The following is a 17619-nucleotide window of genomic DNA, read 5'->3' on the forward strand; positions in this document are numbered from 1 at the left end:
GAATGCCCTGAGTAAAGGGTGAGCAACCCCTGAGTAAAGGGTGAGCATCCTCTGAGTCACCCAGCATCCTTAAAGGGTGAGCATCCCTTGAGTAAAGAGAGAGCATCCCCTGAGTAAAGGATGTCAATCCCCTGAGTGACTGAGCACCCCCCAAGCAAAGCCCAAGCATCCTTTGAGTAACTGAGCATCCCCCGAGTAACCTGAGCACTGCCCGTGTAACTGAGTGACCCCAAAGCACAGGCTGAGCATCTCCCACCCCCTGTGAGGTGTGAGCAAGCCTGGAGCAGACCCCGAGTAACTCCCAGGAGGCCGGGATGCCCCGTGGCTCCACCCTCCCTCCCACGTGGCTCCCGGGGGGTGGGTCCTGGGGGGTGGTCTGGGCTCTCACCGTGCCTTGTCTCTCCCCTTCCTCTGCCACCGCCGCAGGAGCAGCTCACGGTAAATCCTTCTGCCTTCGTCTCTGTCCTTGTCCTCTCCTCGTGCTCATGGTCTTGCCTTGCTCCCCCCTCCTTCCCTCCCCCCTCCCCAAAAGATGGCTCCCTCATCCTACAAAAACTACCTCAGGGTGGGATGGAAGGGGGGATCAACCTCGAGGGAGGGGAGGGACCGTGGTGGGAGAGGAGGGGGTGGGACCATCCATGGTCCTGCTGGGGCAGATTCAGGGGTGCCTTGGCCACTCTGAGGGTCCCACATCCCCCTGTGTGCCCCCTGCAGTGGCAGCAGCAAGGGGAAGGACATCAACACCATTAAGTCCCTCCGCGTCCTCCGCGTCCTCCGGCCCCTCAAGACCATCAAGAGGCTGCCCAAGCTCAAGGTGGGCTCAGGGGGAGAGTTTTCTGCCCACCAAGAGGGGTTTGGGGGGTCCTAGCCCATGCTGAGCCCCCCCCACTGTGCCCCAGGCGGTTTTTGACTGCGTGGTGAACTCGCTGAAGAACGTCCTCAACATCCTCATCGTCTACATGCTCTTCATGTTCATCTTCGCCGTGGTGGCCGTGCAGCTCTTCAAGGGCAAGTTCTTCTACTGCACCGACGAATCCAAGGAGTTCGAGAAGGACTGCAGGTACAGCCCGGCCGGGCAGGGCTCTGTGGGGCCCCCCTGAGCCCCCTGCCCACCCCCCTGACCCCGCAGGGGCGAGTACCTGGTGTACGAGAAGGACAACGAGGTGAAGGCGCAGAAGCGGGAGTGGAAGAAGTACGAGTTCCACTACGACAACGTGCTCTGGGCGCTGCTCACCCTCTTCACCGTCTCCACTGGCGAGGGGTGGCCGCAGTAAGGGTGGATCTGGGGGGACATGAGGGTTCGAGGGGTGCCGGGGGGTGAGGGTGGGGAGGACAGAGGGACCCCCACCCTGTCCCTGCCCTCCGCAGGGTCCTCAAGCACTCGGTGGATGCCACGTACGAGAATCAAGGGCCGAGCCCCGGGTACCGGATGGAGATGTCCATCTTCTACGTTGTCTACTTCGTCGTCTTCCCCTTCTTCTTTGTCAACATCTTCGTGGCCTTGATCATCATCACCTTCCAGGAGCAGGGGGACAAGATGATGGAGGAGTACAGCCTGGAGAAGAACGAGGTGCCTCCTTTGGGGGGCTGTTGGGGGGCAGTGGGAGCCTTAGAAGTCATTAAAGAAGCCCCACCGTGGAGTCACGAGGTGCAGAAAGGACCCCCTTGCTCTCTCAGCTCAGAGGGGAGCCCGAGCGTGGCTTTGTATCCAGTCTCTGCCTGGGGTTATGCCAGTCCTTTAAATTTAAGGAATTACAGAGGTGGGGCTGAACCATCTTTGTCCCGCAGGTTTGAGTGGTGGCAAATCAGAGATATTTGTGTAAAGTGGATTATTTATTAGGCCAGATGAGCAGACAAAAGATCTCAATCAGAGTTATCTACTACATAGCTAAAAACCTACTAGGAGAGTGTAATATGGCATAGAATAGTGTAGGGCACTGTATCAAAGCAATTATATTAAAACAATGATGTGTAAAGTCTGTGGAAGAACCTGCCCTGTGGAAGTCAAGGCTGGGCCTTTATACTTAGAACAGGTTCCCAGGTCTGGCAGCAGCTCATCCATCAAATTCTGCCTCAGAAAGCAGGATGTGGTTGAGGTTTTGGAACCAGGCTGGGTTTAGCAAAATCCAACACCAAAACCAACCAGAGCAGTGACTCACTATGGAGAGCATGGATTGTTTGGGGTCTCTGGATACATTCTAGGTCTTGTCAGAGTTAGACCCTCCTGCCAGAGGCCTCTCTGGGGTGGGTGATACCTGTGTCCCCCCCTCCCCAGAGGGCCTGCATCGACTTCGCCATCAGTGCCAAGCCGCTGACTCGGCACATGCCCCAGAACCGCCAGAGCTTCCAGTACCGCATGTGGCAGTTCGTGGTGTCCCCCCCCTTCGAGTACACCATCATGGCCATGATCGCCCTCAACACCATCGTCCTCATGATGAAGGTGGGTGGGGAGTGGGTTGGGGGGGCCCAGAGAGCCCCTTGGGGGTTGTTCTTAATCCCTGTAAGCCCCCAGGGTCCTCTCAGGCCTGACCCTGCTGGGGTTGGTCCTCCTCTGTCCCCTGGAAGGTGTCACTGTCCCCTGGAGCTGGACCAGGACTGTGCTCCTGGATCCATCCCTGGATATGTCCCTGTCCCCCAAGGCCTGTCCCTGCCCCCCAGAATCCATCCCCCTCCTGGGATCCCCCCTGCCCCCACGTCCCCACCCTCCTCCGTTGTCCCCCCAGTTCTATGACGCCTCTGACACCTACGAGAACGTCCTCAAGATGTTCAACAACGTCTTCACCTCCCTCTTCTCCCTCGAGTGTCTTCTCAAGATTATGGCGTTTGGCGTCCTGGTACGTCCCAGGGACCCCAGGAATGTGGGGGACCCCCAATCTCAGGGAACCCCAGGACCCCAGAGAGCCCCAGGATTTCAGGGGACCCTGGGACACAGGAGAACCCCAAGAACTCAGGGGACCCAGGGACCACCTGCCATGGATCTGGCACCGGGCATCCTGTACCCCCAGGATCTGGGGAGCTGGTGAAGGGGTACCTTTGGGATTTGGGAACCCAGGATCCCCACATCCCTCCCCCCTTCCCAGAACTACTTCCGTGATGCCTGGAACATCTTCGACTTTGTGACAGTCCTGGGGAGCATCACGGACATCCTGGTGACAGAGTTCGGGGTAGGTGGGAACCGCCCTCACCCTCCAATGCCATGGCATCAATTCCAGGGTCCCCACACCCCCTTGACCCCCACTGTGTCCCCCCAGAACAACTTCATCAACCTGAGCTTCCTGCGGCTGTTCCGAGCCGCACGGCTCATCAAACTGCTGCGCCAGGGCTACACCATCCGCATCCTGCTCTGGACCTTCGTCCAGTCCTTCAAGGTGCCCTCCCAGACCCCAGGAATCCACCTGTGCTCCCCCCGGGGGTTTCCTCTGCCCCCTGGCCCCCCATGACCAACCCTGCTGTACCTCCCAGGCCCTGCCCTACGTGTGCCTCCTCATCGCCATGCTCTTCTTCATCTACGCCATCATCGGGATGCAGGTGAGACCCCCGGTGTGCAGGTGAGACCCCCTGGCTGCAGGTGAGACTCCCAACCCCCCTGAGCCTGCCCGGCCCCTCCCAGGTGTTCGGGAACATCGGGATCGAGGAGGAGGACGATGAATCCGCCATCACCCAGCACAACAACTTCCGCACCTTCTTCCAGGCGCTGATGCTGCTCTTCAGGTGAGAGCGGGGTCACCTGGGCACCTGTGCCACCCCAGCGTCACCTGAGTGCCATCTGGGTGTCATCTGTGTGCCTGGTGGGCCCCCCCAAATGGTCCCAGTGTCACCTGGGGTACTCACTGCGAGGCCAGTGTGTCTTCAGTCACAGTTCCAGTGTCACCCAGTGTCACCCACTGCCATCCTGGTGCCCCCCATGCTACCAAGAGCCACTTTGTTGTACCCCCACTCCCCCCATGCCCCTCCCCAGTCCCCACTGTGTCCCCTGTCCCCAGGAGCGCCACCGGGGAGGCCTGGCACGAGATCATGCTGTCGTGCCTCAGCGGGAAGCCGTGTGACCAGAACTCGGGCATCAAGGAGGACGAGTGTGGCAACGAGTTCGCCTACTTCTACTTCGTGTCCTTCATCTTCCTCTGCTCCTTCCTGGTGAGCACGGGGGGCTCTGGGATGAGGGGGGCCCGGGGGTCCTAAATGCCCCCCCCAACCCTGGTACCCCCCTCCCACCCCCTGAATCCTGAGCCTCTGCCCTGGCCCACCCTTCCACGCCCCCTCCTTAGATGCTGAACCTCTTTGTCGCCGTCATCATGGACAACTTTGAGTACCTGACGCGGGACTCGTCGATCCTGGGCCCGCACCACCTGGACGAGTACGTGCGGGTCTGGGCCGAGTACGACCCCGCCGCCTGGTAAGGACCCCTGGGGGGGTACGTGGGGGACAGGGGGTGTTTGGGGCACCCCTGAACCCCCAGGGGTTGGGCTGGAGTGGGGGGCTAAAAGGTGGCTGAGACCCCCCCATAGGTCCGCTGGGACCTCCCCCAGGATGGGGTGTCCTCCACAAGGGAGTCCCCAGGGGTTGTCCCCTCCCTGCGAGGGGGTCTCTCCCTGGTTCTCTGGGGCTCCCCCAGGAGGGGGTGTCCCCCTCCATGGGGGTTCTCCAGGGGCTGCCCTCCCCTCACAGAGTGTCCCGGGGGTCCCCCTTGGGGGTCCTAAGTGGTCTCTGGAGCCCAAAACACCCCTGGGGGGTGGTCCAGGGAGGGTCTCTGATGCCCAAACCACTTCGGGGAGGGAGTCCTGGGCATGTCCTGGGGGTGTCCCGGGGGTGTCCCTGGGGTCCCTGTCATCCCGGAGGGGCCTGGGGCCACCTCGGAGGGATCTCGGGGGGGGTTGCAGCCCCCACTAATGGGTGTCTCTTGCAGCGGGCTCTGCCCCCCTCATCCTGGGGGGGTCCTGGGCATCCTGGGGGTGTCCAGGAGAGCCGGAGGGGGGTCCCGGGGGGATCCCAGCCCCTACTGATGGGTGTCTTTCTCAGCGGTCGCTGCCCCCACTCACCCCACAGGGGTCCCGGGGATCCCCCTCGCCCCCGGCCCGCCCCGGGGGGCCCGGGGGGGGTCGCAGCCCCCACTAACGTGTGTCTCTTGCAGCGGGCGCATCCACTACCGGGACATGTACAGTTTGTTGCGCGTGATCTCCCCTCCCCTGGGGCTGGGCAAGAAATGCCCCCATAGGGTGGCCTGCAAGGTTCGCGCCCCCGCGCTCCCCCGCGCCCCCTCGGGGCTGGAATGTGCTTCCCGGCGCCGTCTATATATAAAATATCACAGTATATTTATATATAAACCCCTGCGCCCCGGGCCGGCCCAGCCCCCCGGCATGGAGCCCACCCCTTCCCCCTGGCATGGGGCACCCAGCGCCTCCCCCCGCCCATCATCCCTTCCCCGCCCCACGGGGCCGCGCTGAGACGGGAAATTCTGATTTCTTGCTTTGGATTCGCAATTCTTTTAATTAATTTTTTTTATTTATTTGCATTTCATTGTTTAATTAAGTTTTTATTATTGTATTATTTTTATTATTGAGTTATTCTTATTATTTAATTATTTTTATTAAGTTATTTTTATTATTATTTGTATTATTGAGTTATTTTCATGATTTATTTTCATTATGTAATTATTTTGTTCTTTTAATTATCTTTCCTCATTATTCTTTTATTTTTTACTGTTTAATTATCGCCATCTACTTAAAAACTTGCATCGTCCTCCCCATTTATTGTTTTCAATTCTTGTTGGTTTCTGAAAATCTTTATTATTTGCCGTTGGGTTTAAAAATGCCATCCGCGTTTTTTTGAGTTTTTTTTTTTTCTTGTTAATTATTTTATTTCCTCTTTACTTTTTCCTGTTCTCTCCCCCCCTCCTCCTTCCCGCTCCCGCCCGGTGTAACCCCCCCTCCCGGTGTGTTCCCCCCCCTCTCTCGCCCCCAGGGGCCGCCTGACCCTCGCCGACATGTACGAAATGCTGCGACAAATGTCGCCGCCGCTGGGGCTGGGCACGAGCTGCCCCCCCCGCGTGGCCTATAAGGTAGAATATCCCCCCGGGGTCACCCCCAGCCCCGGCCCCCAAGGCCTCACTTTTAGGGGAGATTTGGGGGGATTTGGGGGCTTTTTTTTTTTCCCCTCCCGTGTTTTTCTCCTCCTGCGGCCGCCGGCCCCCGCTGAGCCCCCCCTGGACGGGCTGGGTAAGATGCGTCACCCTGGGGGTCTGGACACCCTGTCCCGCCCCCCACCCCAAAGAGGTTTTGGGGTCCCCCTGGGGGCTCAGCTGGACCCCCCAAAGATCCCCTATTGCGGTCCCTTGAAGTCCCTTCCAGGACTCAACCTCTCCCAGAAGATCTCCTATTTGGGGTCTCCATGGGGCTTTCCCCCCAGCCTCTATTTGGGGTCTCCTAAAAGCCCCTAATTAGGGTCCGCCCCATAGGGCTCAATCAGCCCACCCAGAGCCCCTAACTGGGGTCCCCTAAAAGCCCCTAATCAAGGTTCTCCTATGAGGATCAACCAGTCCCCTGAGCCTCTGTTAGGGTCAACCCCAGGGTTCAACAAGTTCTCCCAGAGCCCCTAATTGGGGAGCCATGTGGGGCCCAACCAGCCCCCCCTTGAGCCCCTACTTGGGACCCCCCAGAATGCCTTTTAGGGTCCCTCTTGGGCTTCAACCAGGCCCCCCAAAGCCTCTAATTGAGGTCCCTTGTGGGATTCAGCCCCCTGTCCCCCACAGCCCCTATTTGGGCTCCCATGTGGAGTTCAACAATGTCCCCCACACAGCCCCTATTTGGGGTCCCCCCTGGGGTCCAACCAGCCCCTCCCAATTCCTTATTTGGGGTCTCCCATAGGGCTCAGCCCCAATCCCCAATATGGGGGATCCCCTGCAGGGCTCGAGGCTGCCCCCCTGTCCATTTTTAGGGACACCCCTGGGGGCTTGCCCCTCTCTCCCCATCCCCCCACTCCTGCAGCCCCCCCTTCCATCCCACCGCAGTGAGACCCCCCTCGGCCCCCCCGGCTGCTGCACGGCCCTGCCCCCCTTCCCCCAAAACCACGGGGGCTCCGGAGCTGCATCGTGGGGTGGGGGAAGCATCAAGGGGGGTTTGGGCATGGGGTGGGGCGGGTGTGTCTCTGTGCCTCAGTTTCCCCCAGCATCTCTCGCTCCCCCCCCTCCCCTGCTCTGCACCCCCAACTCCCCTGCTCAGGGCTGCATGAGAGGGGGGTTGCTCTTTTTGGGGAGGGGGGGCACCTTCTGCCACCGCTTGGCGCTGGAGGTGGGAGTGTGTGGGGCTGATGCCTGGCAAACTCATTGCTCCCCCCAGCATGTGCCCTGGCTCCCCCCGAAACTTGGATGCTGGTTTGCACCCCCTGTTCCCCCAATCTGGAATGGGGCTGGGAATGAGCCCTCCCCCCTCTTCCTGCTGCATGTGCTGCATGCACACCCCCCCCAATTTTGGGGGTCCCACTTGGCTGTGTCCCCCCCATGGGCATGTCCAGGGGGCGGCAGGAGAGGGCGGGGGCTGGGGGGGTGTTGAGGGGGAGTTTGTGCCTCAGTGTCCCTGTGTGGGGCAGCCCCCGCCTTCTCACCAGCCTCCCCCGGGGTTGGGGGCTTTGGGGATGCCAACTGACCCTCCTCCCAATTTGGGGGCCTCCCCTCAGCGGCTGCTCCGCATGGACCTGCCGGTGGCTGATGACAACACTGTGCACTTCAACTCCACCCTCATGGCCCTGATCAGGACAGCCCTGGACATCAAGATCGCCAAAGGCAGGGGGGGACATGGGGACGGGGTGGGGGGAGATAGGGAGGGATATGGGGACATGGGGACACAGGAGACATGGAGTGACACAGGGACATGGGGGGATATGGGAATGTGGGGGACATGGGGGGAGAGGGACACACCCTGGGGACATGGGGACAGGGGTCCCTTGGGTGACGAAGGTCCCTGGGGGTGGAGGGACAGAGAACAGGGAGCCCAGGGATAGATACCCCTGAGAACGGGTGACACAGGACATCAGTGTCCCTGCCAGGCGCCAGAGGGGTCCCCGCAAGGCTGGGGAGGGCAAGGGGTCCCTGAGGTGTCCCCAAGGGTCCCCAGGGTCACCCGTGTCCCCACAGGCGGGGCCGACAAGCAGCAGATGGACGCGGAGCTGCGCAAGGAGATGATCGCCATCTGGCCCAACCTGTCTCCCAAAAACCTGGACCTGCTTGTCACCCCCCACAAGTGTAAGGGGCTGCCCTGCCCCTGTGCCCACTCTGTCCCCACGGTGTCCCCGTCCCCCCTGACCCCCCGGTGTCCCTGCAGCCACGGACCTGACAGTGGGGAAGATCTACGCGGCCATGATGATCATGGAGTACTATCGGCAGAGCAAGGCCAAGAAGCTGCAGGCCATGCGTGAGGAGCAGGTGCGACCTGGAGTCCCCTCCCTGTCGCCCTGCAGTGTCCCCCATCCCCTCCTATGTCCCTGTTCCAGCTTCTGTCCCCTTTGGTGTCCCCATCCCATCCCTGGCCATCCCATCCCTGGCCCCTCCCCATGTCCCCTAGTCCCGGTGTTCCCATCCCACCCTCCGTGTCCCCACAGAACCGAACCCCGCTGATGTTCCAGCGGATGGAGCCACCGTCCCCCTCCCAGGAGGGGCCCCCGGGGCCGGATGCGGTGCCCTCGGCGGAGCCGTAAGTGCCACCGTGTCCCCCCTGCCGCCCCTGTGCTCCCCCTGTGCCCCACGGGGGGTCCCAGCGCCCGTGTCCCCCCAGGGCTCCGCGGGACATGAAGGAGAGTCAGTCATGGGTGACCCAGCGTGCCCAGGAGATGTTCCAGAGAACGGGCACCTGGAGCCCTGAGCGGGGCCACCCCGATGACGTCCCCAACAGCCGCCCCAACTCCCAGGTGAGTGGCTGGGGAGCACCACGGGCGGCACGCTGGGGACTGGGGGTTTCTCTTGTCCCCTGGGGGTCCCCTGAGTCCCATCTCCCCCACCATGTCCCCCAGGGTCCCTTGAATCCCGTGTCCCCCATTTCCATGTCCCAGGAGTCCCCTGAACCCCATCCCCTCCCCCCATGTCCCCAGGGGTCTGTCCCTGGTGCCCGTGCCCCCCTGGTGCCCCGGGGCGGGGGCTCTCCCAGGGTCCCTGATGCCGGTGCCCCCTCCCTGGCCCTGGGGCAGGACGGTTCCTCAGTGTCCCCTCCCCTGCAGCTGGTGGAGATGCGGGAGATGCCCAAGGATGGCCCCTCGGACAGCGACCACCTGCCCATGGAGGGGCATGGCCGTGCCGCCTCCATGCCCCGTCTGCCCGCCGACCCCCAGGTGAGGGAACCCCCTCGGGGCCACCCCCCTGTGTCCCCCAGCTCTAATGGCTTGGGGGGGTAGGGCAGGACACCTGAGGGGACAGTGGTGGCACCTGGGTGTGTCCTGTGTCCCCCCCACAAATGGCTGCAGTGCTGGGCTGAGAGGCTTCCAGGGGTGTTTCTCCGTCAGTGGCTGCTGTGCTGGGCTGGGGGGGGCTTCAGGGGGCTTTGGCAGGGGGGCATGAGCATGGCGAGAGGGGACTTGTGTGGAGGGGATGGCCCTGTGGCTACTGGTCCCCACACTCAGTGGGGACACTCAGCTCCAGGGCAGAGTCAAGGCTATTCTGGTCCCAACCTGGTCCCCCGAATTGAGGATCTGGGGCCCCCCCACCCTTGGGGGTGTCTGTGCCCCCATTTGTGCACCCTGGCATGTCCAAGTTGGGGACAGGGACGCTCTGGCTGCTCTGCTCATTGCTGCTGCTCGCCCGACCGGTGCTTGGCTCCCCCACCCTCCCCCTGCCCCCTCCAGAACCCCTGGCCCCCCTGCCTGGGTTCATGGTGGTCTCTGTCTCTCCCCGGCTCTGCGGGCACCGCCTGGGCCGGCTCTGGCAGCGGAGGAAGGTCCGACCCCGAGGGAATAACCTCAGTGTAGGTACCACGGGGCCCCTGAGCCCCCCGCCAGAGCCACCCGCCCTCTGACCCCCACTGCCACCCCTGACCATCCCGGACCCCACAGCCATCCCCTGAGCCCCCTGGACCCCACAGCCACTCCCTGACTGCCCCAACCTGCCAGACCCACCTGACCTCCCTGGACACCCCCCTACTGACCCCTTTCAGAGTTCCCCCTTCTGACCCCCCCACTACCCTGACTTTTCCCATCTATGTTCCTCACTCCCTGTCCTAACCCCCATGTCCCCCCCCGTCCCCTCCATGTCACCTCCCAGGACCACCTCTGGACACTCGGACCCTACATGTCACCTCTCCTGTCCCTCATCGTCCCGTGTCCTCTCACCAGTGCGGCCAGTGAGGAGCAGTGTCCCTCCCCCTGTCCCCTGCCCCTGTCCCCCCATCCCTGTCCCCCTGTTCCCACCGCTGTCCCCCTGTTCCACTCCCTGTCCCCCAACTTCCCCGCTCAGGGGTCCCCGCTGGCAGCAGATCAATGTTTAGAGCAGCGGGGGGGAGGTGGGGTGTCTGTCCCAGAGGGGCCTGTCCCCAGGGCCGTGGGGACACAGTGACAATGAGGGGGAGATGATGACATTGGGGGGGACATGGTAACACTTGGGGGACACCTGTCCCTCCCAGCCCAGTGATGGGACACGGCAAGTTGGCACCCATGGGGCCAGGGGGGCAATGGGGCTGGATCTGGTGGCCTTGGGGACATGGAGTGGGAGGAGAAGGCATTGGTGGCCGTGGGGACAGTGTGGGGTGGGGGGACAGTGGTCCCAGCGGTGGGAGCAGGTCCTGTGTCTGTGGCAAGAGTGGAGCAGGGATGGGGGCATGGAGTGGGGCGGGGGGGAAGGGTTGGGTAGGGAAGGGGTCCAGTGGGTGGATGGATGATGGATGGATGGATGGATAATGGATGGATGATGGATGGAAGGGCAGATAGGAGGGATCTGGAGTAGCTGAAGCTCCACTGGGCCCAGGGCACACAGGTAATGCCCCCTTAAAGCCCTCCCCCCAGGTAACAACCCCCAGAGTATCCTGCCCCCCCCTACTCAGGTAACCCTCAGCGTAGCCTCCTGCTCAGGTGAGCCCCCCCACCAAGCGACCAATCATGAACCCCTCCTGGAGTTTCCCTACACCCACCCCCCAACTCAGGTAAACCCCCTGGACCTCCCTGGCTCCCCCTCAGGTGACCCCCCTCAGAGCCCCCAGCCAGATGAGGCCCCCAGCCCCTGTTGCTTAGATGACACCCCTCACTCAGGTGGCCCCCCTCAAGTGACCTGCTGGAACCCTTTCTGCTCAGGGACCCCCTTCCCAAGCTTCCACCTCAGCTCCCCCAAGCCCCAGGAGCAACCCCCCTTCAGGTGATCCCCAGCCCTCTCCCCGTTCAGGTGACCCCCATCCCGGCACCCCCCCCCACTGAGGTGCCCCGCCCTGTCCTGCAGACCATCACGGACTCGAGCCCCATGAAGCGCTCGGCGTCCCTGTTGGGCCACTCCCGTGCCCGGGGGGTTCGCTTGGACGATTTCTCGCTGGAGCGCGTCCCCCCACCCGAGGACGGACCGCGTCACCACCCCCGGAGGGGACACCGCGGCCACCGCGCCTCCGAGCGCTCCCTCAGCCGCTACACCGACGGTGACACAGGTGGGACACAGTGGGACACGGGAGGGGACACAGAGGGGAACCCCAACAGGGACATAGGTCCCAGTATCCCCTGGGCCACCCCAACTTCTAATGGGGTCCCCGTGTCCTGTCCCCCCGTGTCCCCTGGGCCAACCCAACTCCAGAACCCCCTGTGCCCCTCCATTCTCCCCTCTTTGTTGTCCCCTGGGTCACCCCATCTCCTGCCCTGTGCCCCCTCCACCTTGTCCCCCCTGACCCCTCTCTGTGTCCACCCCCAGGGCTGGGCACGGACCTGAGCGTCACTACCCAGTCTGGGGATGCCCCTCCACCCAAGGAGCGGGACCCCGAGCGGGGGCGGCCCAAGGACCGGCGGCACCGGCACCACCACCACCACCACCACCACCACCACCACGGAGGGGGCGCGGGGGGGGACCGCGACCGCTGCCCCCCCCCCGAGCGCCACGACTACGGGCGACCGCGGTCCCGCGACCGCCGCTGGTCCCGCTCCCCCAGCGAGGGCCGGGAACACGCGACCCCCCGCCAGGTGGGTGCCCCCCTCCGCTCCCCCCTCCGCCTCTAGGACCACCCCCGCCATGGCGGAGACAAGGGCTGCACCCCCCGTGTCTTTAACCAAAGACCCTCCCCAGCCCCGGGGCGCCCCCATGCCACCCCCCTTGGGTGCTGCTCAGGCTGTGGGGGGGCTTTGGGACAACCCCTACACCGAGGGTCTGCTTGGGGGAGATGGGAAGGTCTCAGAGCCCCCCCCCGTGTGCTCCCCATTGTGCCCGCCCCAGTTTGTACTGGTGGTATCCCAGAGAGCCCAGTTACACCAGCAGAGCCTCCCCAGCACTGCAAGGGGGGGTTTGGCCCCCTCCACCTCGGTGGTCCAGCCCCTACTTCGAGGGTCCAGTGCCCACCTTGGGGGTCCAGCACTCCCTTTGGGGATCCACCCCTCCCATCTTGGGTCCAACTCCCCACTTTGGGGGTCCTTTCCCCCCAAGAGGGGCAGCACCAGTGGGAGGGGATGGGGGTGGGAACCCCCGCAGGGGTCTGGGGGGTCCACGGGGGCGGTGGCGGCAGCGCTTCGACCCCTCCGGATGCCCCCATCCCCTCCCGCTCTCAACACCCCCGCCCACCCTGCCCGCACAGAGCCCCCTCGCTTGGCCCCCGGCCCCCCGGCTGCTCGGGGGGCCTGCCTTGATTCACGTCTCTGTTTCCCCATCGCTGTGCTTTGGCTGCGCTGTCACGGCGAGGGTGGCCCAAATAGCGGCTCGGGGCCCCCCAACATCTGCTCCGGCCCCCCCAGGCTCCGGCCACCCTGGAAAGTTTGGAATGAAGCTGCCGCTCCCCCCTCCCCCCCAAAAAAAATCCCGGTTGTGACCCCAGGAGGAGCCGTTTTGCTGCCCTGGGACATTTTGGGGTGCCCCCACCCCTCTCGCTGCATCCCCCCAGAGCAGGACCTCGGAACCCCTCCAGACCAAAACTGGGGTGTAGGGACCAGCCCCAGCCCTGCACTGGGATGCAGGGACCCCCTCCAGCCCTGTGCTGGGCTGCACAGCCAGTCATGCCCAGGGCTGGGGTGCAGGGACCCCCTAACTAATTTGGAGTGCAGGGACCTCCCGAGCCCTGTTTTGGGGTGCAGGGAACCCCCCTCCCAAGCCCTGATTTGCAGTGCACACCTGTATCAAGGGTCTCTACTCCCCCAGCGGGGTTTGGGGGCTCCCCTCTAGTCCGGTGGGGGGGAGCACAGACCCTGTGCTGAGGTTTTGGGGTGTACAGACCCCCTCCAGCCCTGGGTTGAGGCTTAGTCCGGCCAGGGGGACAATATTGAGGTACATGCCCCCACACACTCTGAGATAGGTTTGGGGTCCTCAGCACCTCAGTTTGGGGTGCACAGACAACCCCCTCAGAGGCCTGAATTGGGGGTGACAGCCCCCTGCCCCCCTCCCCCAGTAATGGGGGTCCCATGCACAGAGGTCCCCAACAGGGGCACATGGACCCCCCAAACCCGGGTCCCTGCAGGTACTGATTGGGGTTCACCTCCAGGTAACAGGTCCCAGATTTGGGGGGGTGACGCTCCCCAGGACCCCCAGATTTGGGATACAGGGTCCCCCCTCCAGGCTGATTCTTCCAAACTTCTCCAGCCCCTGCTTCCCTCACTCCCCCTGCTGACCCCCCCTGACCCCCTCCCACGAGCTTTGCCTTGCGAGTGGCTTTGGGGGGACCCAGCGCCACTCCCTTCCCTCCCCCTGACCCCTCCGATCCCCCTGCACCCCCCGCCGCTGCCTCCCGCCCCCACCCCGTGACACCTGTCTCATTTCTGTCCCCTCTGCTCTCCTTTGTCTTCTCCGTGTCCCCCAGTCCCCACTGCCCCTCCCTGCGTCTGCATGGCCCGTGGCTGTGCCCCCCGCCGTGGCTGTGCCCCCTCAACGCCCCGCCGTGCCCCCCAGGGTCCCCATCGCCCACCTCCACCGGGTCCCCCATGTCCCCTCCCCGTGTCCGTGTCCCCGCACCCCCGTGTCTGCATTGCCCGTGGCTGTGCCCCCCTCAATTCCCCCAAACACGTATCCGTGTCCCCCCCGTGTCCGTGTTCCCCCGCCCCCTCCCGCGACCCTTGTGTCCCACCGCCCCATGTGCCCGACTGCCCCCTCCCAACCCCCATGTCCCCCTACATCCCTCCTCCGTGTTTCCCCCACACGCTGTCCCTGCCGCCGTCCGTGGCCGCCCCACCACATCCTTTCCCCCGTGCCTCCGCGCCCCCGTGCCCCCGCCGCCACCCCGGTGTCGCTGTCGCTGCAGGGCAGCAGCTCGGTCAGCGGCAGCCCGGTGCTCTCCACGTCGGGGACCAGCACCCCGCGGCGCGCCCGCCGTCAGCTCCCGCCGACCCCCGCCACGCCGCGGCCCCACGTGTCGTACTCGCCCGCCGCCCGCCGCCCCCGCCCGCCGCACCGCCCCCGCCCGCGGCCCCCGCCGCCCTCCGCCGGCCCCTGCGGCCGACCCCCGCCCGCCGCCCGCCCCTCCGCCCGCTGGCCAGAGACCCCCCGAGGGCCCCGCGACGCGGAGCCGCCACCGCCGTCGCTCGACGGGCGCGCCCCCCGCGCCCCCCGCGGCACCGGGACCCCCGGCGGCGGCGGCCCGTCCCCCCCCAGGCCCGGCCGGCGGCTGCCGAACGGGTACTACCCGGGCCACGGCGCCGGGAAGGGGCGGCCCGGCCTCCGCGACCCCTACAGCGAGACGGACGATGACTGCTGCTAGCGGCGTATATCGCGACATGACGCGACAAGGGCGCGTATCGCGGCGGGGGGGGTGGTCGTCGCCACACACACGTCCCCCCCCCGCCCGCTCCCGGGGCTATGGATGAGTTTTATCATCTGGAGGAGCCGCCGCCGCGGGGGGCGACCCCGGGGAACCCCCCGAAATCCATCCCCCCGAACAAACCCGGGGGGAGCCCCCGGCCGGGAGGAGCCGCCGGGGCGGGAGCGGAGCCCAAGGAGGCTCCGGGGTGGGCACCGGGAACGGGAACCGGGAACGGGCACCGGGAATGGGCACCGGCCCCCCCCGCCCGAGGCACGGAGGCGGCGGAACCGGGGCCGCCGCCAATTGCATGAACAGAGTTACCGAAACCAGAAATAAAAGATTAAAAAAAAAAAAAAAGGACAAAAAAAAATACAACCCCCCCCAAAACAAAAAAAAAAACCAACCTGAAAATCCCCCAAACCGAAACCATTAAAAAAAAAAGGAATTTTGGATCGAGCCCGTCTCGCTCCTTCCTGGGATCGGGGCAGGGGGCACCGAGGGTCGGGTTGGGGGGACACACAGAGGGGGACACACGCATCCACGGGGGCTCTGCGCCCCCCCAACCCAACCCAGGCCCGACGTCGCGGGGACGGACGGCGGGACCCCTCCGGGACGCTTCGGTAACCGTCACCCCCCCCTCCCACGTGAGCAACACGCGGACCTTCCCGGAACCGGGGCTGGTCCCCTGCCCCCGCATCCTGGTCGCGGGGGGGAAAATGAGGCGGGGAAAGGTGAGCGATTCCTGCAGTTCAACCCCCCCGACCCATCAGAAGATCCAGCGGACACCCCCCTCCCCCCCAAAGCCCTGTTTCCCCCCCCGAAATCGAGGAGGGGGTCACAGCGACACCCCGTCCCCAAACTTTCCCCGAGGAAGCGGCTGCACAAACCCCACTTTTATTTAATTAACAAAATAATAATTAAAAAACAATAAGGGGAGGCAGCCTGGAGCCCCCTCCCCCAAGCGCGGCAGTCACCGGGGGATGCCCCACCGGGACCCTCAAGAGTCCACGTGTCCCAGTTCAGTTCCGTCTGTCCCGAGCGGGGTTCCCACACCAGTTCCGTGTGTCCCCGGGGGGTCCCCATCCAGTTCAGGGAGTCCTGAGGGTCCCTGTCCAGTTTCACGTGTCCCGGGGGGAGAGGGGGGTCCCGTACCAGTTCCGTGTGTTCTGGGGGAAGGGGGGGGGTGTGTCCCCCCATCCACTTTGGGGAGTTCCGGTGCCAGTTCCGTGTGTCTCTCTCCGTTAGTTCCGTGTGTCCTGGGGGTGTATCTCCGTGTTCCCGGGGGTCTCCGAGGGCCCCCGGGGGGGGTCTCAGCACGCCCCGATGGCGCGGACCAGGAGCCCGAAGGCAGCGGCGGGAGGCCCCGAGCAGCGCCCGGGCGGCCCCGGGGACACCGGCACCGGCGGCTCCTCCGCCTCCAGCCGCGCCCGTTTGCTCGGGACCGGCCCCGGCTCCGGCCCCGGCGAGCCGCCGCTGCGCCGCTTCCGCCCGGCCCGGGAAGCTCCGGGAGGCCGGGGAGCTCCCGGGGCAACGCTCGGGTGGTCCCGAGGGGGCGGCAGCCTCGGAGCGCTGGGCGGGTCACGGTCCCGACTCGAGGAGTCCTGGGGGGGGTCCCGGTTCGCAGGATCCGGGGTCTGTGGTGTCTGCGGGTCATCGGTTGGGGCGCTCGGGGGCTCCCCGGTCGGTCGGTTCGGGGGGTACCCGGTCGTGTCCATCGGGGAGTCTCCCCGGTCCGAGGCGCTGCGGGGGTCCTCGGTTAGGTCCCTCGGAGGGTCCCTCCGTTTCCGGCCGCTGTGAGGGTCCCCGGTCAGTCGGATGGGGTCCCAGGCGCTGCGGGGGTTCACGCTCGTGTCCATCGGGGGGTCCCCTTGATCTGGGGCGGTGCGGGGGTCCCTGTTCGTGTCCATCGGGGGGGCCCCTCGGTGCGGGGCGGTGCGAGGATCCCCGTTAATGTCCATCGGGGGATCGCAGGCGGTGCGGGGGTCCCCGCTCGGGCCACTCGGGTGGTCGCAGGCGGTGCGAGGATCCCCGGTCGGTCGGTTCGGGGTGTTCCCCCGTTCTGGGGTCTCTCCGTACGCCGTGTCCCCGGGCGGTGCCGGCCCCGGGGGGATCCCGGCGGCAGCGCGGGCGCTCAGGTATCGGTGGCGGGCGGCGCGGACGAGCAACGAGAGCTGGAGGCTCCGGTGCAGGCGGAGGCCCCCCCGCCGCACCCGGCACCGGTAGAGCTTCCACACCGACACCGTGAGCAGCCGCTGCGCCTCCTCCATCGCGACCCCGCGCCCAGTGCACCGGGGCGGCCCCACGCCCGCTCTTGTACCGCCCGGACTCCTCAGATCCATCCCTCCCCGCCACCGCATCCGGCCCTGCGGCCGCCCTTCGACCGCCCCCCCGCCCTTGCACCGCCCCGGGCACCCCCCGATCCCGCCCCCCTCCCACTCCGTTCTTTTACCACCTCGGACCCCCCCAGAACTCCCCCGCCACCGCATCCGGCCCCGGGGCGGCTCAGCCCAGCTCAGCGGCGCCGGGGACGGAAATGGGTCAGGGGGCTGGGGGAGAATGGGGGGGAGTTGGGAGGGCTGTGTCCACTGCCGGGGGGGGCTCCCTGGGATCCCCTGTGGGTTGGGGAGGGTCTGTACTCCCATGGACTGGGGGGCATGTGCTTTCCGCGATGGATTGGGGGTCCCCCGCGGTGGGGGCGGTTCCTTGTTGCCCCCCCCCGTGAATTGAGGGGTCCCTGTGCCCC

General features: G+C 65.2%; 2 protein-coding genes across 2 annotated transcripts in view; one reads left to right on the forward strand and one right to left on the reverse strand.

Annotated features, from left to right (window-relative positions):
- Positions 1-15328, forward strand: part of CACNA1A (calcium voltage-gated channel subunit alpha1 A) — a 30463-nt gene extending 15135 nt beyond the window's left edge. The window contains 23 exon segments of the mRNA XM_050305958.1: positions 715-814; positions 900-1060; positions 1130-1270; positions 1369-1570; positions 2276-2440; positions 2724-2834; positions 3081-3164; positions 3252-3368; positions 3463-3528; positions 3611-3711; positions 3984-4134; positions 4266-4393; positions 5959-6055; positions 7669-7774; positions 8126-8233; positions 8313-8413; positions 8590-8681; positions 8763-8895; positions 9202-9312; positions 9906-9941; positions 11402-11600; positions 11858-12123; positions 14379-15328. Of these exon segments, the coding sequence (XP_050161915.1) occupies positions 715-814; positions 900-1060; positions 1130-1270; positions 1369-1570; positions 2276-2440; positions 2724-2834; positions 3081-3164; positions 3252-3368; positions 3463-3528; positions 3611-3711; positions 3984-4134; positions 4266-4393; positions 5959-6055; positions 7669-7774; positions 8126-8233; positions 8313-8413; positions 8590-8681; positions 8763-8895; positions 9202-9312; positions 9906-9941; positions 11402-11600; positions 11858-12123; positions 14379-14834 (3232 nt within the window). The 3' untranslated portion in view covers positions 14835-15328.
- Positions 15329-15760: 432 nt separating this feature from the next.
- IER2 (immediate early response 2) lies at positions 15761-17143 on the reverse strand. The gene has a single exon (XM_050305957.1). It carries the CDS (start codon positions 17141-17143, stop codon positions 16187-16189), a length of 957 nt encoding a protein of 318 aa, XP_050161914.1. The 3' UTR covers positions 15761-16186.
- Between the last annotated feature and the right edge of the window lie 476 nt (positions 17144-17619).

The sequence above is a fragment of the Myiozetetes cayanensis genome, unplaced genomic scaffold (genome assembly GCF_022539395.1).
Source record: "Myiozetetes cayanensis isolate MyiCay16 unplaced genomic scaffold, myiCay2020 scf105, whole genome shotgun sequence".
Lineage (NCBI taxonomy): Eukaryota > Metazoa > Chordata > Aves > Passeriformes > Tyrannidae > Myiozetetes > Myiozetetes cayanensis.

Bases quoted from the DNA above. Each gene is read 5' to 3' on its own strand.
- IER2 (XM_050305957.1), bottom strand. From the start codon at position 17,143: ATGGAGGAGGCGCAGCGGCTGCTCACGGTGTCGGTGTGGAAGCTCTAC.